Here is a 16,603-nt window from a genome sequence, read left to right as displayed (position 1 = left end):
TTGCAAAAAGAATTTGTATGTATTCTTTACACATCAGCATCAGCCTACAAAATAGTATAATTTGCATTCAGAGAAAATACTTAAAGCTACCATGTTTTGTAATGTATATAATTTTCTCTCTATCCATTAGGTAGAAAATGGTTGCCTGTGTTCACTTACTGTGAAGATTTGGAATCAGACAAGTACAGATTTGATTCTCCAAGTGTTTCAGGATGTAAATGTAGTCTGAGCTTTCCCTGATGGGCAGTTAAATCATGGACACGCTAAACAATTTACTTTGGACTGTCCTTCCAAAAGATGCTCTGGATTCTCTCTTGAATGCGCACTAAGCATTTATAACTAACAAGGAAAAGAAAGAAGACGGTGAACTGGAAAGCTATCTTACAATGAAAATTACGAGCACATCTTGTATCTGTCCAGTCCTCGTGTGTCTCTGTTTTGTGCAGAGGTGTTATGGAACTGCTCACCACAGCTCCATCAAAGTGACCAGAAACCAGACCAAACACATTGAAGGTGAAACCGAAGTCCACCATCGTCCCAAAAGGGGATGGGTTTGGAATCAGTTCTTTGTTTTAGAAGAACATATGGGACCCGATCCACAATATGTCGGAAAAGTAAGTGTTTGTTTGTTTGTTTTTTCCTATTCTAAGAAATTATGAGGTAAGATGAGGGTAGAGTTGAGTTGGATTTGAAAAGACATAGAAAGTAGAGGGAAATATGCTATAGAATGGTATTACTTATAAAGGATGGTTCAAAATCATGATTGAAAAAAATAAAGTGTGCCAGTCATGTCACATCTCCCTAAACATTGGTCCATACATGTTGAACTCAATGTTCTTCACCACCGTATGACTCTTTGCATTCTTTTGTGTAAAGTAGAAACACTGAATTGAACACATAATTGAGTGATTTTGTCTTTATTATCATGAAGGTATCTTATAATTCACAAAGCCATTTACTGGTGCATTGGTATTTATATGTTTCAATCTATGGCTAATGCACATGAAACAATGTGCATCTATTATATTTCATGGCATCTAATATATTTTTGTTAATTGTCACAGTGATTGTATTTGAATCTAAGCCATCTTTTAAAAGCACATGGATGTTTTTTCCATTCCCCATATTAATTTCCATAAAAATGCTGATATATTTTAAATATAGATTAAATGTCCACAGGATGTATAGGTTTTGTTAAAATTCCAAAAGAGTGAAGTTGGTAAAATAGTCATAACTTTAGACCACCTTCCCTTTCTCTTGAAAATACAAGACAGTTTAATGGTTTACCAAACCAATCAGGAGATTGTGTGTTCACTAATTGGGGACAGCTTCACCATGTGTCATGCAGGCTCCAGGGTAGAGAATAGAGCAGGAGGTGGAGAGACCTTCTGATGAATTACCGATCCTTGGAAGCAGCCACTTGGTTTACTCAGTACCTCTGGGGGAAACAGTAAGCACAGCAGTAGAATCTCCATGACTGCAGGCTCAGTGAATTTCATCTCCCTGCTTGACTATTTATTTTCACTTTAACACTGTTAGTACTAAAAAAAAAAAAAAAAAAAAAAAAAAATACTACTGCATCCAAGATCCAAGCCATAGTGCTTCCCTAATGTGTAGGCAGTACAGGATCACAAACCATCTGCTTCGCCCCTGATCCAACAGGGACTGGGTTGCAGCTGTATTTCCATAGCCAGCAGGAGCTGAGGAGTCAGAATGTGGTACATAAGAAAAGATCTGAAACAATTCTGTCTTTTTCTTATATGCATATTAAAATGAGATGAAACAACTCATCTTCATCATTTATTTATTTCTACAAAGTATTCCACAAAGTAGATGTAAACAAATGTGCTAAAATTATGTGTGTGTATACACACACACACACACACACACACACACACACACACACATATTGAATTACTTGAAACTCGTGTTTTTATTATGAACTTCAGAATACTTTTCTGTAATTCTTTATTATCTTTGAGAAAAAGAAAAATTAAAAAAAAACAGAAAAAATGCCCTCCCCCCTTTAGGAGTACCCGAAAAGGAAAATGTATTTTATTACTATAAATATTTTGTTATGGATATTTCTTGTCATATCAATCCATGTTAAAAACAAAAAACAAAATTTGCTGGAAAGGAAAAGATCGGACGACTTTCATTTCCTCTTGGGTCACCTCATCTAGTAAAAGATGAAGCCTTATTAGGTTGATCAATTTCAGACATTCTTTCTGGGCCTGGGTGCCAATGAGCATATGGTTGAGAGCTTGTTACCCATCAGGAGGCGGTAGAAGTCTGTGAAGCTATTCAAGCTGGTAGAGGTTCTGTGGAAATTGGTATCTGTTCTACTGTTTCTAGTATTGGTGGACAAATATAAATTGTTATACCCAAGGATGTGGTTCTCTTATTCCCTATCTGACCTGACCCTCTCACTTTGTCTTGTCTTGTCTTGTCTTTTCCTTTTTTCTTTTCTTTTCTTTTCTTTTCTTTTCTTTTCTTTTCTTTTCTTTTCTTTTCTTTTTCTTTTTCTTTTTCTTTTTCTTTTTTCTCTTCTCTTCTCTTCTCTTCTCTTCTCTTCTCTTCTCTTCTCTTCTCTTCTTCCTTTATGAGAAATTCTAACTTAATTGTACAGATTTCTTCCAGTCACCTGTCTCCATGTACATACATATATCCTTATAAAAATACAAATATAACTGATTTTTAAGACTGCAAAGTTCAACAATCCATATGTGCTTGGAATAGTACTTGTTGTCCCATTACTTTAATTTCTTCAAGAAGTGAATTTATGTCTCGCATTTACAAATACATTCATATGGAAACAGCTATGTATTTTCATAGCACTTAGGAATAAAAAATAGAATCATTACAATTACTATGAGTAGGAAAAGGAATTCCTCCAAAGAACTGAAAATTATGAACTTAGACCTTCTCTGACACAGAAATGTCAGCAGTTTTGTCATTAGAAATAATTAGTATTCATGCAGTGGAGTTTTTGTATTAAAATAGTATTTTTATAGATGTATTATGTAAGTTTATTTTAAATTATCCTTGAGCTCTTGAATATAATCGTATATAACTACAGTTATATTTCACATTATAAAACAGCTTTATTAGACATTTGATTAGGGTTAAGCTCCTAAGTGTTTTTATATACCAACTTCTTATATATTTTTATGATACTTTTCTTAATATTTTTAATCAATGTTTGAGTTAATATGAAGGTATTTATTTTGTTGACAGTAGTCAATATATATTGCTCACTACTAAGATGCTTATATGTGGCTGTGACCATGATCAAAGGACTATTTCTAATGGTAAATAGTATAACTATGTGTGTGTGTATATATATATATGTATGTATATATACACATATATATATACACATACATATATATGTGTATATATACATACATATATATACATACATGTGTATAATATATATACATACATATATACACATGTATAATATATACACATCATTATACATGCATATAATTATATATACATATATGTATAATTGATAATTAATAATACATATTTTTTCTGATGGTAATGGCCATGAAAGATCAGATACCATAACTAGCATGAATATATCTCATGTATTGGATCTCTAGGAATTGTTAAATACCTTTATATATCTCATAGATGTAAAGATTTTAAAAATAATTGAAGGATTAGAGTAAGAAAAATATTATAGCACACTGGTTAGAAAGTAAGTCCTTTTCTCCTGGAACAAATTATATAGTAATGTCTATATAATTTTAAAACAATAGTGTTTTTTCTTTCCAAAAATCATATAAAAACTTGATGTTTACATGAAAAATGCAGATTGAACCCCATTATGAGTGAGACTATAATTTTATATAAGATACCACACAAATTCTAAAATTTATGCCATCCATAAATACCTGTCATTGGAGTAGATTCAATGTCTTCATGAGATATCAATAATTAGTGAGTACAAAGATTTGAGTTACAGCTTCTTTGCTTATTATCTCTATTACGATTGGCAAGTCTCTTTAATTCCCTGTGTTTCTATTTCCTTAAAGGTGAAGCTGAGAAATATTGTTTGGTAGTTCTGTTACTAATTCAACTATAAAGTTTTATTTATGGTTTAGATCATGGGTAAGTTAGACTACAGTCTGTGTGCCAGATTGAGTCTGTGCACAGTTTGGTATTACATACATAGTAAGCAAGTTTGGGTTTCTGTTAGTTTTGATTTTTAAATTTTGGGAAAAAAATTTTAAATAATGTCTGTGAGGTATGCCTGGGTGGCTTAGTTGGTCCAGAGTTAGATTTGATTTCAGCTCAGGTCATGATCTCAGGGTTGTGAGGTTGAGCACCACATCAGACTCTGTGCTGATCATGAAGCCTGCTTAAGATTCTCTCCCTCTCTCTCTCTCTTTCTCTCTCTCTCTCCCTCTTCCCCTCTAGCTCTCTTTCTCTCTCTCTCTCTCTCTCTCTCTCTCTCTCTGTCCTCACTTTTGAATAAACAAACAAATAAGAAATGATTTTTGTGATATGGAAATTATATGAAATTCAAATTTCAGTTTCCATGACTAATGCGTTTTATTTTTAAGTTTATTAATTTATTTTGAGAGAGAGAGACAGAGAGAGACAGAGAGAGTGAAAGCACAAATGGGAGAGGGGCAGAGAGAAGGAGTCAGAATCCCATGCAGGCTCCACGCACCATCAGCACAGAGTTCCATGTGGGGCTTGAACCCACGAACTTTGAGATCATGACCTGAGTCGAGATCAAGAGTCTGACTCTTAGCCAACTGAGTCACCCCGGTGCCCCTAATGTGTGTGTCTGCGTGTGTGTGTGTCTGCGTGTGTGTGTGTGTGTCTGCGTGTGTCAGTGTTGTGAGCTGATTTTCATCTTTGAGAGCTTTTGGTAATGTCAAGAGACAATTTTTGCCAGACCTAAATCGTCTATATAGTTGGGTTCGTGATACTTAAAAGGCCTAGAAAATGTTTTAATGCATTTTCAAGTCAGAATAAAATACGAAAATAAATATTATTCAGTTGGTATTATACTAATCTTTATGTCAACACAATTATAAATAGAATTTTTAAAATTTTTTTTAACTTTTTTCAAATTTATTTTTGAGACAGGGAGAGACAGAGCATGAACGGGGCAGGGTCAGAGAGAGGGAGACACAGAATCTGAAATGGGCTTTAGACTCTGAGCTGTCAGCACAGAGCCCCATGCGGGGCTCGAACTCACGGACCGCGAGATCATGACCTGAGCCAAAGTCGGCCGCTTGACCGACTGAGCCACCCAGGCGCCCCTAGAATTTATCATTTTAGTTGAAAAAGCAGCCCACAAAGGAAAAACGGTCAACCACCTGTGGAAGTTTTAACGTGGACCTGATTCGGGGTTGTGACCAGCAGGGATGTGGTGCTACCACGAGCGGTTCGTTATTAGAGACCAGAGATGCCGCTATACATTTTGTAACAGGCAGAATGGCCGGCCCCCATTAACGACAAAGAATTTTCCAGCACACCACAGCAATGCTGCCAGCATTGATCTTATATTAACGTTCTTGTGTCACATTTCTCTAGGTCAAAATGTTTTCAAATATTTTTCCGTACTGTTACCTCACTATAACGCTATTCTATATGTGACTTTTGTCATCCACGTAGAGATGGGTGTAAACTTTTGATTTGTTTATGCAATCTGACAAGTTAGTTTTCTAAGTAATGAGTTGATTCCATTACATGTATTGTGATTTCTAATACACTTGGACTTATTACTTGCAATTTATTTTGTATTTTATGTTCCCTGTTCTACTATAATGTCTTCTGGCATTTCTGTCTACTGGTTTAGAAGTTTTTATGTTGTATGTTTTTGATATTTGTGCTTGCTCTTAGTTGTTTGCATGTGCTCTTGACTTTGTATGTCAAAACTTAATATTTCTACTTACCTCCTAACAACAAGACATGGGATGGTCAAATTTGGGTGATGTTACTGTGTTTTCTACTTTTTATATACCTACTGTGCCAAGTTGTTTTTAAGGCACCAAATCACTCATTATTCTTCTTGTGAGTATTAACGTTTAAAGTATATATTTATTTATATATCTAATATATGTAACAGGTCTTTACTCCCCTTTCCTTATATATCAAACTTTTCTTCTTGAGTTCAGTGACTACTTTCTGCAATATGACTGTCCCATTTTCTTTTTCATTGATAAACTTTATTTTTAACATTTTAATTTCCCTGTAGTTAACATACAGTTTTATATTAGTTTCAATATAGTGATTCAACAAACCCATACATCACCTGGTGTTCATCATGATAAGTACACTCCTGAGCCCCTATATTTCATCTATTCCCCTACCCACCTCTTCCCGGGTAACTATCAGTTTGTTCCCTATGGTTAAGAGTCTGTTTCTTGTTTTGTCTCTCGATTGTTCTCTCTCCTATTTTTTCATTGCTCATTTGTTTTGTTTCTTAAATTCAAAATATGAATTAAATCATATATTTGTCTTTCTCTGACTTACTTATTTCACTTAGCATTATACTCTCTAGCTCCATACATGTCTTTGCAAATGGCAAGATTTCATTCTTTTTGTATGGCTGAGTAATAATATATATATTACATATACATATATAATAGTATAATATATTGCATGTTAATAATGTACAATATATAGCACATATATTACTGTATTATTACTAATATATTACTAATTAGCAATATATTACTAATATTATATAATAGCAAAATATAATAGCAAAATATTACTATAATATTACTATAATAATATATTTTATTATGTAATAGCAGAATATTACTAATGATTACTAATTAGTAATATTACTAATTATAATAATTATTATTAGTAATAGTAATTATTATATAATTATACTAATTATATAATTAGTAATAATAATTATTACTATTATCACTAATTATTATTACTAATTATAATTGCTAATTATTATTACTATTATTACTATTATTACTATATTACTACTATTTTATTTATATTACTACTATATTACTATACTATTACTATTATTACTATTATTACTAATTATTAGTATATTACTAATTATTATTACTAATTAGCAATATATTACTAATTATTTTATATTATATTACTAATATTACTAATAGTTTACTAATATATGTTAGTAATAGATATTACTAATATTTATTAATATATTAATTACTAATATATGACACATTAGTAATATATATGCTATATATTGTATATTATTAATATACAATATTAATATACAATACAGTTATCATACTATTATATATATTATGTATATATATTAAATATATATTATTACTCAGCCATAAAAAATGAAATCTTGCCGTTTCAACATATATGTTGTATACATTATTAATATATAATATATGTCATATATTATTAATATTAGTAATTACTATTATATTAGTAATATATTACTAACCACTAATATGTTAGTAATATATTACATATTAGTAATATATAATATATATGCTATATATTGTGTATTAATAATATATATTTTACATATGTATAATACATATACATATATGTGCAATTACATATGTATAATATATATTATTACATATATATTATATATTATTACTCAGCCATAAAAAAAGAATGAAATCTTGCCATTTGCAATGACATGTATGGATCTAGAGAGTATAATGCTAAGTGAAATTAGTGTATATATATATATATATATATATATATATATATATATAGACATATATATATATGTGTGTGTGTGTATATACACTTATATACCATATAAATACTATAATGCTAAGTGAAATAGTGAGTGTGTATATATATATATATATATATGTGTGTGTGTGTGTGTATATACACTTATATACTATATAAATACTATAATATCCTCTAAGTATAGTATAATACTATATATACTATACTATATATACTATACAATACTATAATATACTATAAATATTATACTATACTTATATACTATATAAATAAGTGTGTATATATATATGTGTGTATATGTATACACACACACACACACACATATATATATATGTAAAACTTCTTTATCCATTCATCTATTGATGGACACCTGGACTTGTTCATTAATTTGGCTATCATAAGTAATGATGATATAAACATTAATGTGCACATATCGCTTTGAAAGATTGTTTTGTATTCTTTAAGTAAATATCCATAGTGAGATTACCAGATTGTAGCATTGTTCTATTTTTATCTTTTTGAGGCACTTGCATATTGTTTTCCACAGTGGCTGCACCAGTTTGTATTCCCACCAACAGTGTAAGAGGGTCCCTTTTTCTCCACATCCTCACCAACCCTTGTTGTTTCTTATGTTTTTAATTGTAGCCATTCTGACAGGTGTAAGGTGATATCTCATTGTAGTTTGGATTTGCATGTTCCTGGTGATGAGTGATGCTGAGTGTTGCCAATGAAGGCTTCAGAGGCATTACTGCCTGCTCTCTCCTAGGAGTTTTGTGGTGAACTGATACAGTTCATAAAGTTTAACATGGATACCTTTACAGCAGTCCTGAGCAATACAAAGAACTTAGGATGTTTAAACACTCTTTGCTCTTCACTTTTGATATTACAATCGTTTAATATCTTTTTCCTCATTAAAAAAGTACTTTCTAGGTTTTTCTTGATTACAATTATTCAAACATCAGGTTTTGCTTGGATTAATTCAGGTTTACCAATACCTATGTTCTCTATTGCTTCCACCCTTCTTCCTTCTGGTTTGATTTTTTTTTTTTAATTTTTTTTCAATGTTTATGAGAGAGACAGAAAGAGTGAAAGCAGAGGAGGGGCAGAGAGAGGGAGACACAGAATCTGAAGCAAGTTCCAGGCTCTGAGCTGTCAGCACAGAGCCCCATGCGGGGCTCAAACTCATGAACTGTGAGATCATGACCTGAGCCATAGTTGGACACTTAACTTACTGAGCCCCCAAGGCAGCTCTCTGGTTTGATTTTATTATCGTCCATAAATATAATCTTTCTTTTATTTGTTTTTCTGTTTAGCGTGGGAATAGTGAAATTTTTTTGGTTTTTTTTTCTTCTTTTTTTTTTGTTGTTAAAATTTGTTTAACTGAATCGTTGTTTTGTGTGTATAGGAATATGTAATGAGTTTTTCCATTATTGATTTATTATGAATATATTGTATGATGAACTCTATTTTTTATGAGAAATCTGTTGTAATTTCATTTTTAAGATTTTTAAAAGTCTATTTATTTTGAGACAGAGACAGCGAGAGTGGGAAAGAGGCAGAAAGAAAGGGAGAGAGAAAAAATTCCCAAGCTGGCTGCACACTGTCAGCACAGAGCCTAATGTGGGGCTGGAATTCAGAAAAACGCAATATCATGACCTGAGCCGAAACCAAGACTTGGATGCTTAACTGACTGGGCCACCCAGGTGCCCCATCATTTTAATTTCTTTTGCTTGCATTGATTTCAGGATTATACTGTTTTCTTTGTGGTCTGTAGATTCACTGTAGATTCAAGCTTTGATTACTTTTCTTTATTTGGCTTTCTATTTTTCTCAGTCTATATATTAATTAGCAAGGGCTGCCATGACAAAGTACTATAAACCAAGTAGTTTAAACCACAGAAATGCGTGGTCTTACTGTCCTGAAGGCAAGCAGTATGAAATCAAGATGTCGGCAGGGGTGATTCCTCTTGTGGTTTCTGAGGGAAGACTTTTTGTAGGCTACTCTCCTTAGCTTAGCTACTTACCTTCAGGTTTACATGGTTTTCTTCTTACACATGCATCTCTGTGTCCAAATTTCCCCTTTTCATGGGGACTTCAGTCAGATTAGAGTCCACTTAATGACCTCATTTTAACTTAATTAGCTCTGTAAAGACCCTGTCTCTAAATTGAGTATTGACAGTTAAATCTTCAACATATGAAGTTTGCTGGCACAAAATTCAACCCACAATCATGTAGAATCAGTAGTTGTATGTTTATGGAGGTTTTTATATGTAATTACAGAATTATTGTATGTTATTTCTTTGCATTTTTGATTTTCTCATTTTTTGTTTCATTCTGAAATCTCTATTTGATATAATTTCTGTGAAATTTATTTCTAGCATACTAATCCTCTCTCCAACTAAGCTGAATATGTTCTTTGACTTACACATGAATTGAATACATTTTTAAATTTCTAGTTGTGTGTGGTTCCATTTTTACTTTTTATATATAATGACCTATATTTTCATTTTGGCCTCTGTTTCTTCTCTTAGTATTTTAATTGTCACAATCTACTCATTTAGCAATCTGGTTCAGATTTTCTCATTTATTTTTCTGCTTGATTAATTTGCATATTTCTTTTGTCTATTTACCTTCCGTCATGGAGCTCTGATCCAAGTATGCCTTTTAAAATTTTAAATTCATTTGTCCTTAATAGAGTGCATAAGTAGGAGTGGGGATTTTGGCTTGAGAAATATCAGTGAAAAGCCATGTATCTTTTTGTCTGCTGGAAACCAGTTGATTTCATAAATCGGAATGAATATTAATTTTTAAGTACAGTTTCTTGTCTATACATTCAATGAAAATGGCAACAAAAAGAATGCAAATAACACTAAAAATATAAAACTTACACCTTTCATCTGGGCTGTAGGATTTGGTTTCAGTTTATTGCAGAACTCCTAATAGAACCATGAACTCCTCATAGAACATTAACCTCCCTGTACTTTCTTAAACTGGTGGGTAAGTAGTCTAATTTTCATTTCATGGAGGGTTTTTGTTGTTTGTTTGTACTCTTGCTTTTTTTTTTATTTATTTTAACATTTATTTATTTTTGAGACAGAGAAAGAGCATGAATGGGGGAGGGGCAGAGAGAGAGGGAGACACAGAATCCAAAGCAGGCTCCAGGCTCTGAGCCATCAGCCTAGACCCTGACGCGGGGCTCGAACTCATGGACCGCGAGATGGTGACCCGAGCTGAAGTTGGACGCTTAACCGACTGAGCCACCCAGGCGCCCCTGTAGTCTTACTTTCTTTAGATATCTTCATTCTAATTCTATACCTTGAGGAGACTAAAAGTCCTGACTTCTAATATTTAGGAGATGTAAAAAGTAAGTTCTAGGTCCCCAGAACTTTTATCCAGTTTAATTTCCCTCCAGAAGGATCAGCTGGCTGCTAGTTGGATATGATCTCTGTGGTACTAAGTTCTCTATCCTTTCCTTTTCCCCAGTAAACTATCTTTCACTTTTTCTAGCTCACTCATATAATACTTTAACTTTTATTTTTTTTTTTACATTCTTTTTATCATTTATATTAAGATACATGTCTTTATTAGCTTTGTCTGGCATTTTTTGGTCATATCTTGCCTCAGGTTTTTCTTTATATAAAAAAAAATATTTGAATTAGGCAATTTTCTCAATATCTCTTCTGGATGTAAATAATATTATTAGTTTTACCATGCTTCAGTATTCTCATGCAGAAGTAGATATTAATCTAAATGTTCCCAAAATATGAAAGAGTAGAAATATGCATTCTAAAAATCTGATAGCACTTCTTAACTAATTATAGTCTCATTTATTTCAACATGAATTTTCCCTAAGAAAATGAGTTTTTTTCAACATAGGTATTAGATTATTCTCAGGATATCTGTTCCATTATTTTATTGATTTTTATTCAATGGATTTTTAACATTAAATTGCACTGGATCTCACATAGAAAAGTTATTTAATTTGAAATTTGAGCCTTCAGGGTCTTCAGATACATTTAGGATTTTATTTTTGTTTTTGAGATTCATCAAGAAAATATCAAGCATTCGTTATAAGAATTAAAATGAAATATAATCAATTCCTTTCTTCTAGGATATTTATTTTTGTTTGTATGATTTGTCATTTTATTCACAGCAATTAAAAAAATATATGCTAAGAAGTAATTTTCTACACTAAAAATAATACAAAATATAAATTAAAAAAACAAACTGTACTAAACTCATAGCTTTCTCTTTGATTTGCATCATTTAGAACTATAGTTTGATTGCAGTTGAGTTTATTTTAATGAAAATTGAATACTATTTAGGATATATTCATTCATTCAAAATTTCTTGAGTCCTTAGTTCTGCACAGTATTCTAAGCATGGATTATATGGTTATGAACAAAACAGATATAATGGAGGACATCGATATTAAACTGGCATTCACACAAATACATTTCCAACTATAAATCATGATTGAGGATTATGGAATAAAATGTGCTCGTGTGTAGTGTAACACCGAGATTGATGATGATAGAAGAACTCTGAGGAAAGAATAGTCAGGCGATATCTCAAAATGAATAGGAGCTAATCAGTCCAAATTGGTGGTATGCGTGTTTATGACTATTGGGAATGGAAGCATGTCTATGGTGTAGGAATAACACATGTATAGATCCAGTCATGGAAAGACATTTTGGATTTGAGATTCAAAGAAAGACCCAGGTGCCTATAATTCATATTTAGAGAAATAGGAAGGCATTGTTGACTTTTGAGGAGAAAATTGCATGGTGTTATTTTGTTTGTTTTTAAGCGATCACTTTGCCCTATGATCAACTGAATTGCAGGGAAGAAGTCCAGGAAAATCAAAAGTAGCTTATTTTCTGTAAAAGAGTTAATATAGAAACAGAAAGTAATAGAGTGTAGTTTGCTTACTTACTTTCCCATAATGATTGAAGGGAAAATGTGTTCATGTACTGCATAATGTGTTATGGAATCAGGAGAGGACTTGAGACATACTTGTAACACATATATAAGTGACAGCGGTGGGACTCACCTTGGACAGGTAGCCTTGATTTTCCTACTACGTAATTGTTTAACCTTTGTAAATCCAAACTTCCAAACAGAGTTTATTATTCACATTAATAAGGCAGATGAATGAAATGATTGTCAGAATCATATTTCACTTCAAAAGTCACTGCTTCAGCATGAATTTGATGGTTTAAAAAAAAAAAAAACTACAGCATGCCATACACTCTGCAAGATCTGGAGAGTATACCAATGAAAGATGCATTCCCAGAAATTCGTGAAATTCATGAAGAGGAAGCAAATTCAAGAAGAAATGATTGGATCACATTGCTAAAGGTGCAGTAACAGTGCTAAGCACAAGGGGTGGTGGTACAAGAAGAGAAGTAAAATTCTTGACTTAGATCCTCAGAAGAGAAAGAGCATGAACTAATACGTTGCTACTAATAACAAATGAGACTGGCAGAATATATAGGTTCAAAGACCAACAATGGAATTTCAGTAACAACATATCTGAAGTGAAGATGTAGCATTCAAAATCATGTAAGAACAGTAGCTGGAGCGGAGTGCAGGTTGAAAAGAAGGAGCAGGGATGAAGCTGGAGAGCATGATGGGCCATAGACACCTGTCCTGGCAGGAGAGTCCAAGGAGATTGTCCAGAAGTTTGGGAATGAATTGAAGGATTTTCAAGTGGGAAGTGATATGAGATAGTTAGACCAAGTTTGGAGACAGAGAAGATGCTTTACCATTATTCAATCTAAACTTGAATTTGGTAATCACAGAAGAATTTCAGAATAGGAAATCAACCAAACATCATTTTTTTTTTTTTACATTTATTCATTTATTTTGAGAGAGAGAAAGAGAAAGAACACAAGCAGGAGAGGGATGGAGAGAAGGGGAGACAGAGAGAATCTCAAGCGGGCTCTGCACTGTTATCCCAGAGCCCAGTGCAGGGCTGAAACCCTAAAACCATGAGATCCTGACCTGAGCCAAAATCAAGAATAACTGAAATCATGTTTAACCGACTGAGCCACCCAGGTGGCCCAACCAAACAATTTTTTCGGATGCGGCATTGACAGGTATCATTGAGTGAGAGTGAGAGATGCGATGTAAAACTGTTTGAAGATAGTTGGCAAGGTTCTCATACTTAGGGGCTGAAGAGTAAAAGTGGATCTTGTCTGGGAGCGAGGTTAACCTGAACCGGCTATGTCCAGGGTGCTTTGTGGGCACACACGTAAGCAGGTATAGAGGAATGCACTCAAGGGTGTAGGCTAAATGTAGGAATGGGAGACCCTGGAATCTAAATGGTGACTGAAGCCAGGCGTAGAGATTTAGGGATAATTCTATGGACTGTAGGCTCAGAATGGAATTCTGGGGAACATGAATTTTTAAGAGGAAAGAAAAGTCTAGGTCTGTATAAACGGTTTGAAAATGGAATTCGAAAGAGAGAGCAGAGACGACAGAACAGAAGTGGAATCATCGTAGATAAGGAAGGAGACAGTCTCAAGGGGGAGGAAATGGACAATGAGCTCTGATGTTTGAGTGAGGAGACGAGAACGCTATGTTGATTGCTTAAAAATTTATTAAGAAGATAGATTTCACATGAAGTGTTCTCAGCGCCACACCCGCCACAATTACTGCTACTAAAGAGGGGAGGAGGAAACTTTTGTTATGTCATAGGTTGTGGTGATGCTTTCACAGATGTATACTTATCTCCAGACTCATCAAGTTGTATATTTAAGTATGTACATCTTTTGTATGTCAGTTATACCACATTAAAATGTTAAAAAAGACAGATAACCATAACACATTTTTAATTGAAAGAAAAAGTAGTTGTATTTTTCATTTTGGTTTTGTGTGTGTGTGTGTGTTTTGTTTGTTTGTTTTTTTAACATATGAGGTTCTTTTCTCCCAAACAACTTTAGTTGTGTCTAGAGGGTGGGCCTGTATTCAAGCAGACTGAGTTGTCGATGAGGAAGAAGGTTATAAATAAATGTGATCTATGGATTATTTACTTACTTTACTTGTGGAAGACCTATCCAAATTCTTCAGGGCTTTTATCAGTTGACCCTTAGCCATTAATTGTCCACAACCTGTAAAACTTTACATATTCCTCAGCCTGCTACTCACCCTGAACTCTTCTCATCTCCTTTGGTGATTGACACAATGTTTGTATTGGTTAGTAATTTCCTGCTGGCTGTTGAAGGAAAACGTGTAAAAACTCGTTTAACAATGGGAAATAATTTACTAGTTTGCATATCTGAAGAACAGAACAGGCTCAGGTCAGAGGCAGAATCAGAAATACAAATGATGTGATTAGGATTCTAACCAGTTCCCTAAAGCTGCAAGCTTGTAAAGTCTGTCAAGTTCAAGGCCTAAGATATGCAGCCAACAGTTCAGTGTCTGCTCTGTGATGAAAAGGATCCCCTTCCTTGCAGCTCGATACAATGATTTTAAGTGCCCAAATATTTTTTTCAATTCCACCTGTTAGGACTTTTAAAACCTCCCATTTGGAGGTGTGAATTTCTCTATCAATCAGAGTCCCGTGGTTGAAGACAATCTACACTGTTTACCTGACAAACAGAAACAAAGCAAAACATAAAAATATAAAATAAGAACAATCCATTTAATGGAAAATATATACACCCATTCTTTGAGCTTTATTGGGCTGTTGTTCAAACACCACACTGGACTAATGACAGTCAACCTTTGCCAATTAACTTAAGTCTGAATTTCTGATTTAACCAAGAAAAGTGTCAAACTATCATAATGGGTTTAGACACATGCTGTGCAACAGAACTTTCTGCAGTTTTGACCATATTTTATATCTGCACTATTCCTTATGGTAGCTGCTAGCCACATGTGACTATTGAACATTTTAAATGTGGCTAGTGCCATTAAGAGACTGAATGTTTATATTTTATTAATTTAAATTTAAATAGTTACTTGTCGCCATTGGCTACAGTATTAAACAGTACAGGTTTAGACTAATCAGAAAGGAAAAACCATATACAAATAATATACAAAAGTATGATTCTGTAAAAGTCACAACAATATAGACATCAAGATTGAAATTAAACACTGTGGGTCTAGTGACTTTAGTAATGTAAAAAAAAACATATGAAGACTGGTAAGGTGAAACCTGATTATCTTTTCTTTTTTTAAATAACATTTCATAATGTTTATTTATTTTTGAAAGAGACAAAGTGTGAATGGGGGAGGGGCAGAGAGAGAGAGAGAGAGAGAGAGAGAGAGAGAGAGAGAGACCCAGAATCTGAAGCAGGCTCCAGGCTCTGAGCTGTCAGCACAGAACCTGATGCGGGGCTCAACCCCACGAACCATCGCCCCAAACCTGATTATCTTTTCCTTGATCTCAAGTAGCATACGTTGTTATTGTTCAATTTACTTCTCTCTATGGGGGTGTGGGTGGGTGCTTGTACTCAGAGGCATGATTTAGTGAATCACCTCCTTGACTGCAACAGAATCTCACTGTGAGTAATTTAAAGATAAAACTTTCCAGATGGATAGTGGATAGATCACAAGAATTGTCAGAAAGGCTAGTGAGTCAGTGTTGAAGGAAAGCAGGAACCAGGGGGCTTAGCGGCTGCAAATGCAGCCAAGTTGATGCCCAGAGACAGTGAAGTCAGAACATTGCCACTTATATTTCTACCCCTGGGTTTGCATTGCTGCTGTCTTCTGTGTTCTTGATAACGCGATGACAAATAACATTTGATCTTCCCCTTGGTCTTTTTGTCACTTGGGGAAGTTTTAAAACTCCAGGTAAGAGCATATGTTGGCTCAGTCTCAGTCATGTGCTGGGAGTCTGGCTGCCCCAAGGAGGAGATGCAGTCTGGCTCCGGAAGTTTCCATAATTGAAAAGCATTCAC

General features: G+C 33.6%; 1 protein-coding gene across 7 annotated transcripts in view; it reads left to right on the top strand.

The window, feature by feature from the left end:
- Window positions 1-16,603, top strand: part of CDH18 (cadherin 18) — a 992,712-nt gene that overhangs the window by 661,433 nt on the left and 314,676 nt on the right. For all 7 annotated transcript variants that reach the window (XR_008423672.1, XM_019450749.2, XM_019450750.2 and 4 more), the window contains one exon: window positions 131-614. Coding sequence is in view for 6 of the 7 variants with exons in the window: in XM_019450749.2 (XP_019306294.1) it covers window positions 387-614 (228 nt within the window). In the remaining variant the exon portion in view is untranslated. The remainder of the gene's footprint in view (window positions 1-130; window positions 615-16,603) is intronic.

This window comes from Panthera pardus, unplaced genomic scaffold (genome assembly GCF_024362965.1).
Source record: "Panthera pardus isolate Hobbes unplaced genomic scaffold, ASM2436296v1 HiC_scaffold_2, whole genome shotgun sequence".
Taxonomy (NCBI): Eukaryota; Metazoa; Chordata; class Mammalia; order Carnivora; family Felidae; genus Panthera; species Panthera pardus.
Note: the sequence above shows the minus strand (reverse complement) of the source record. Positions and strands in the feature narration are given on the sequence as shown.